The sequence below is a fragment of the Gadus morhua genome, chromosome 3, assembly GCF_902167405.1.
Source record: "Gadus morhua chromosome 3, gadMor3.0, whole genome shotgun sequence".
In the NCBI taxonomy this organism is placed as follows: domain Eukaryota; kingdom Metazoa; phylum Chordata; class Actinopteri; order Gadiformes; family Gadidae; genus Gadus; species Gadus morhua.
The window spans coordinates 15,023,299-15,030,798 of record NC_044050.1 but is presented as its reverse complement, the minus strand read 5'-3'; the positions used below and the strand labels follow the sequence as shown (position 1 = coordinate 15,030,798).

Sequence of the window (7,500 nt, the reverse complement as noted above, 5' to 3'; positions counted from 1 at the left end):
TAGAATTAAGTGGGGCATGTAGCGGAACATTTCTGTCAGAAATATAACATTATATTCACAAGTATGTTTTGATTAGTGTATAATCTCATGGAGATAAGAATCGTTGTGTTTTTGTTGCCTTTGTATCTGCTAGGGGAGCGGATCCTCTTACATTGAGCCATGTTGCACTACCATGTTGTTACAGGAGCCCAGGACGGATAAACGGCTACTAACTCTACTAGCTATACTAAATCTACTACCATGTTGTTACAGGAGCCCAGGACGGATAAACGGCTACTAACTCTACTAGCTATACTAAATCTACTACCATGTTGTTACAGGAGCCCAGGACGGATAAACGGCTACTAACTCTACTAGCTATACTAAATCTACTACCTCTACTAGCTATACTAACTCTATTAACTCTACTAACTCTACTAACTCTATTCCCTCTACTAATTCTACTAGCTATACTAACTCTACTACCTCTACTAGCTATGCTAGCTCTACTAGCTATACTAACTCTACTAGCTATACTAACTCTACTTACTCTACTCCCTCTACTAACTCTACTACCTCTACTACCTCTTCTACCTCTACTACCTCTACTAACTCAACTACCTCTACTACCTCTACTACCTCTACTAACTCTACTACCTCTACTACCTCTACTACCTATACTACCTCTACTACCTCTACTACCTCTACTACCTCTACTAACTCTACTACCTCTACTACCTCTACTGACTCTACTGACTCTACTACCTCTACTACCTCTACTGACTCTACTACCTCTACTGACTCTACTGACTCTACTAACTCTACCACCTCTACTACCTCTACTACCTCTACTACCTCTACTACCTCTACTACCTCTACTAACTCTACTAACTCTACTACCTCTCCTACCTCTACCTCTAGAGAGAGAGAGGGAGAGAGAGAGAGAGAGAGAGAGAGAGAGAGAGAGAGAGAGAGAGAGAGAGAGAGAGAGAGAGAGGGAGAGAGAGAGAGAGAGAGAGAGAGAGAGAGAGAGGGAGAGAGAGAGAGAGAGAGAGAGAGAGAGAGAGAGAGAGAGAGAGAGAGAGAGAGAGAGAGAGAGGGAGAGAGAGAGAGGGAGAGAGAGAGAGGGAGAGAGAGAGAGAGGGAGAGAGAGAGAGGGAGAGAGAGAGAGAGAGAGAGAGAGAGAGAGAGAGAGAGAGAGAGAGAGAGAGAGAGAGAGAGAGAGAGAGAATTTGCACCCCCTACTCCGACCTGCCCACCAACACGAGGCAGCTGCTTAAGGGACGGTGTGTGGGTGAAACAATGGATGCATGTGTGTTTCTGTATGGATATAAATGTGCATGTGTGCGTGTGCCCCCTCACCCTGCTGGCTGGGCTCCAGCTCCTCCTGGGCCTTGCGGACGGTGAGGTCCAGCGGCGCGTCCTGGGCGGCCATCAGCAGCTTGCTGAGCACCGGGTTCTGGGCCGAGGCAGCGGCGGTAGCAGCGCTGCTAGCGCCGCTAGCGGTAGCAGCGCTGCTAGCAGAAGGAGCAGCAGGAGTGGCTCCACCGGCGTTAGCTCCTGCGGTAGCTCCACCCGAGCCGCCGGGAACCAAGGCGGGGGTCCTGGGGAGGATGGAGGTCCCGGGGAGGATGGGGGCCCCGGTGAGGATGGGGGCCCCTGTGAGGAGGGGGGCCCCAGTGAGGAGGGGGGCCCCAGTGAGGAGGGGGGCCCCAGTGAGGAGGGGGGCCCCGGTGAGGATTGGGGCCCCAGTGAGGATTGGGGTCCCTGTGAGGAGGGGGGCCCCAGTGAGGATAGGGGTCCCTGTGAGGTTGCGGGGCCCAGTTAGGTTGGGGGTCCCGGGGGCAATGGTGGAGCCGGGGCTGGAGGCCCGACCGGGTGACGGGGAGGAGGCTGAGGATGAGGAGGATGAAGAGGAGGAGGGCGAGGGGGATGGTGAGCTGGGTTCTGGCGGAGGCAGGGCCAGGGGGCTCAGTGGCCGGGGCCCCTGGGGACTCCCAGGGCCCGGGGCCAGAGAGGGCGCTCTCGGCAGCAGGCTTTGGTCCTTGATGGGGGTGTTTGGCGGGTCTTCCTGAGTAGTTTTTGAGGTATATTCGGCAGCGAACTGGCGGATCATTCTGTGCATGATCTCACGAGCCACTAAGGGGATCTGAGGGTCGGAGAAACCTGGCAGTTCTGTGGGGAGACAAACACACAGAGCGGGAGGTGAGTGTCTCGCTGCATCACTTGAAACAAGCATAACTTAACTTATTAAAAACATTCGCTTTACTAATTCCAAACAAAATCACACAAACACACACATAGACACTTTCACACAGATTGTTAAGTGCATGGTATGGCCGGAGGGGAAAGTTAATATAATACTGTGGATAATAATGTTTACTAATGTCTGCGTTTTCTAAATGTGTCAGGTGGAGTCTAATGAAAGCGATTGTGTCCACCCCACTAACTATTGGAGCGGAGAGGGGGAGCTGCAGCGGAGGTTGGCTGACTTCCTGTTATGCGAGCGAAGTGAACGGAGCGTGGGCTGGACTGACATGAGAGAGTTTAGACCCAATCACCAGACTACCTGGCGCTGACATCTGAAGGCTTGACACATTATTTCACTTCTCAGCCCACTTGTTCGCACAGAGGTTACCGTCTAGAAGTGACAGAGGAAGAACTTATGTTCGGAGGAAGATGGTGGACCTCTGATTGCCCTGGTGCGCTCGTCTGTGTTTAAGTCTCGATAGGTAGGGATGCCTTTGTAATAGCAAGAAATTGACATCGAAAGAAATCAGCCACTTGCTGTCATTTTAGCACACGTCGGTGCTAAATGACGGGATGAAGGATTTCATCAATTACATTTCCACATGGATCGGATGGAGGAGTACTCTAGTAAGAACTGATGGCATAAGAAGTTGTTTGAGTAGGACAGAGGGTCTGAGAACCATTTCCTTGGCAGTGTTACAGGTGTGCAGTGATCTCTGCACCTCACCACAGTCTTTGGGATAATCTTAGGCAGAGGAAGAACAGAGGACCACGACACGTACAAGGCTATTTTGAAGTCCGGTTTTATGTAAGGCAGGAAATCAATACGGAGACGCTCAAACTAAAATGGATGTTTCATAAGAGCTGTCTAGACCAGCGTCAAAAATAATAGATATTCTCTGGTAGTCAGGGGACCAATCTGAGGAACTGTGGATATAGAACATAATACTGAGAGTTGGCTTAATCCTAAATAAACTTCCTTGGTTTGTCTCGTGTTTATTTGTTGGTATGATATGATAGGCAGGGCTCCAATTATTTTCAAACTTCATTTGTTTAACATGTTCCATCTTAAGGAGATGCTGCCTTTTGTATCCTTTATTTACAGATAAACTATATATATTTGTGCGTATAACCGTAATGTACAGATAGCCACAAGCTAAATGGGAAGGATGGCACCTCAATCGCACAAATGATAAATTATTACATCTATAATGAATAAGGAAAAACTAAGAAAAATAAATAAGATAAATTGAACATCATACTTTATAAGATTAGATGTAGTTATTTCATACCAGATGGGACATATGGAGAAATAGTTGCTACCTTTTTTTTTTTTTTTTAAAGCTGACTAAAACACAGGTCATATGTAATATTTACAAACATCATTTCTTTTTGCATTTTGCTCTAAGTTAAACACCTTAGTCAAGCTGCTCCTCATTCCGCATTTTTTTTTGGTCTTTTATATCCATTTTTGGGCTTGCCTATTTAAAAGTTATCTCCACACTTTATCGCTGTGAAACAATTCAGTATTGACAAGTACAGTAGACTGGATCTATCTATTGTGCATTCCTGGCTTTTTAATCAAATGATGATACTTCAGTGTGCAATAACAGGAAGCAAGACGTACCCTGTGTAGTTGGTAATCTCGGCATTGACACCGAAATACATTACATAGATTACACACAAGGAATCTATCGAGCTATTTATGAAAATGGCTCAATAAAGTGATTTGAAATTGTGTGTGTGTGTGTGTGTGTGTGTGTGTGTGTGTGTGTGTGTGTGTGTGTGTGTGTGTGTGTGTGTGTGTGTGTGTGTGTGTGTGTGTGTGTGTGTGTGGGTGTGTGTGTGTGCGTGTGTGTGTCTTCTCGTCATTTACACATGCAGCTCCAATACTCAGCAAGGCGTGATTGATTAAGGCCTGCCAATCGAAATGACATCTGCACTCCACTCCCAGTGACCGTAGCCTAGGCGCAAATTAATAAGGCTCTATTTCCTGGCCGAGAAGCATTACTCTTCTTGTATTGATAAACCAGCCAAACCCCAGACAACTATTACATTGTGTGAAAACCACAGTGTTTTTATATACATATATTGCACCGTGTTGTTATGTATATAGATGTATTCTCTGAATCTCCTTAAGTAATTTTTCACTCTTCACTTTAGGCATAAATATACGTTTTTTATTCGTATATTTATGTCTCATATTTTATATCTCATTTAATATATTTAAATTTGACTACTGTCCTGTGGTTTCTGCTGGGATTAATAAAAACCCATTTTATCTAAGCGTCTGGAAACTAAACCACTTGTCAGCGCCAGCACAGAGAAAAAATTACCTACTACTAACTAATAATAAGAAGACACTTTCTTGTCAAACAAATGTGTGACAAGAAAGTGTGTTAATTAATTGAAAAAAGACAAGATGTCAAAATATGTTCAGTTAGAGTTCTATAATTACACAGGCATTGAGTGTTTTTTCCACGGACTGAAATGCTTATCTAATGAGGTAGGAGAGATTTCAAACAATTACTGAAGAGCCACAAATGACAAATTAGACAGTCCTATATATATTAAAGAAAGTTCCTTACCCAAAGGAAGAAATTTTCACAAAATCGGACAAATACCTTATGATAACATTAATTATGTATTTCTTGATTTTCAGATTCATCTGTTTTGACACATTGATGTCTTTTAACTGTCTGGTTAAGCATTAATTATAATAAATAATGAACGTCCACATATACGTAATTTCGTGTACGTTTTTTGAAAGCTATTCACATGCTTGTGTGTGTGTGTGTATTTTTGTCTGTACCTTTCCTGTGCAACACAGCATTGAGGAAGTCTTGTGCCTGCCTCTCCAGACAGATCCTAGACTGCTCGTCACTCTGGTTCACCTGGCTGTCCACAACACGGTCCTCTTCTGTCCGCTTCTGTTCACAAACACACACACACACACACGGAAGAACAGGTAATTCAAGTTAATAGATTGTATTTCGCTCTTTCTCCAGTTTGCTCATAAGGGTGTGTTTATTCAAATGTAATGACTAACTTGACTGAGCTGCCGTTAGCATGGTTGAGGTTTTTGCTGCTCAAAAGGAAAAACATATGAAAATGCCTCACATCCGCATTGAACTCATAACAAGTTCTCAACACAACTCGGAATCTATTCAGTTTCCACTTTTTGGCAAAGGCATAATATATGTTTACAAATTTTTTAGAATGCTGAAAAACCACACGATTTTGACGACTCGCGTTATCAACATAATAGCATTTACATTTAAATCAAGCTTTTTATTAAAAAAACGCTAAAGGTACGGAGGCCGCTCGCAATAAAACAAGAGATTAAATATGCAAGTGAAACGCTGGCGATCTTTATCATTCTTTTATAATTGCTTCTTCAAAACCGTTCCATGCATTATATTAACACACATAAAATCCATATTGAACCAGAATATTTAAACCAAAATCAAAAAGCGGTGGCCTCTGAGACGTAGTTTTAGGCAATTATTTTGATGTCCCAATGGATTCACCCATAGTCTGAGGAGGAGGGGGAGGGGGAGAAGGAGGCTGTGGGGAGGGGGGAGGAGGAGGGGCAGGGGGAGGGGGAGGAGGAGGAAGAGGAGGAGGAGAAGAAGAAGAATGGAAAGGAGGATGAGAAGGAGAAGGACGAGGACGAGGACGAGGACGGGGGGACGGGGGGAGTTGAGTCGCAACGGTTTCTCCGCTCATCGAGTCACAACATGCCAAGGTTGTCTTTACAGCTCTTTATCGCGGTCAGTCTCCGAGCGCTTCACACAGTCACGTTTAACTGAGGTTTCCAGAGATCCCCCCCCAACGTCAAGCCCCCCTCCTCCCCGCACTGGCATCAAACCAGCAGAGCCAGGAGAGAGTGTGAATAGCTGGGATCCTTGAGCACCAGAGCACATTATGAGCAGAGCAATAGGTGTCATGTGGAGAGACGTATTATGATGGCACATTAAATATGGCGTGTTAAGGATTTGTATGGAGCACATGAAGGTGGAGCAAAAGCCATGAAATATGAAATATTATCAAAGAGGGCAGAGGGGACTGATTCTGTCAAGAAGGGCCATATGCCGGAGCTTACACAGACTTCCATTCAACCGTCTATCTGTCTGCCGGCTGTGTTTAATGCTCTCTCTGTCTCTCTCTCTCTCTCTCTCTCTCTCTCTCTCTCTCTCTCTCTCTCTCTCTCTCTCTCTCTGCTCTTCATTTGCATGGGTGCAAATCAATGAATCAATGGACTACGCCCACTGTGCCTCCGCTGGCATTTTAAACACATAGTTATAAACTGGGGGGAGGGGGCTGCAGATGGGGGAGGGGGAGAGAGAGAGAGAGAAAGAGGGAGAGATGCGGGGGATGTAAAGGGACAAATATACAAACAACCCTATTACGGAGAGAGAGAGAGACAAAGAAATGAGAGAAAGGGAAACACTCATTCAGAAAATGCATGCATAGACATATAATATGTGTGTGTGTGTGTGTGTGTGTGTGTGTGTGTGTGTGTGTGTGTGTGTGTGTGTGTGTGTGTGTGTGTGTGTGTGTGTGTGTGTGTGTTTGTGTGTGTGTGTGTGTGTGTGTGTGTGTGTGTGTTTATATGAATGTGTTTGTGTGGCATATGCGTGCATGCATGGGTGTGGGTATTTGTTTGTGGGTGTGTGTGTTTGTGAATATTTTATATATACATGTTATATATCCGATTGTGTATGATTGTGTACGTGGGGGTTTGTGTGTGTGTGTGTGTTTGTGTGTGCTTGCGTTTGCCTGTGTGCGTGTGTAGTTTCCTGGTGGCAGCGGGTCAGGCGGAGGTCATGGGGGGGTGGGGTTTAGGAGGCAGATGGCTGACCTCTGAGGAAGAACTTGGGTCAAGTTCGCGACAAACAAGCGGCGCTAGCTACCTAGCACTTAGCTTCCCGCTCCTCCCGTTCCTCCTTCTCTTCCCTATCTTCTACTCCTCCCCCAACCCCGCCTCTACTTCTTCACATTTCCCTCCTGTCCTTCTCAGCTTCCTCTTCTCTCCGACATAAAAAGGACATGGCCTCAGCCCTGGTTCATAAGATGCGTCCCGCACCTCTGAAATAAGAAACAGCGCCTCAAGGCGACTATGAATGAAGCTTCATTCGTTTACCTCGGGGGGGCCCATGCTTAGTACAGCAACCGTCCCGTACACTGTGGGTACCGCGGTAACTAACTTGTTATCCCTGGTTACCACATTAACTAACTCGTTATCTGGATAACCTACACGTTATTCCT

At 45.5% G+C, this 7,500-nt stretch overlaps 1 protein-coding gene across 1 annotated transcript in view; it reads right to left on the bottom strand.

The window, feature by feature from the left end:
* The window catches only part of lcor (ligand dependent nuclear receptor corepressor), a 41,447-nt gene that overhangs the window by 8,212 nt on the left and 25,735 nt on the right, over window positions 1-7,500 (bottom strand). Inside the window, 3 exon segments of the mRNA XM_030351506.1 lie at window positions 1,342-1,536; window positions 1,855-2,154; window positions 5,042-5,159. Of these exon segments, the coding sequence (XP_030207366.1) occupies window positions 1,342-1,536; window positions 1,855-2,154; window positions 5,042-5,159 (613 nt within the window).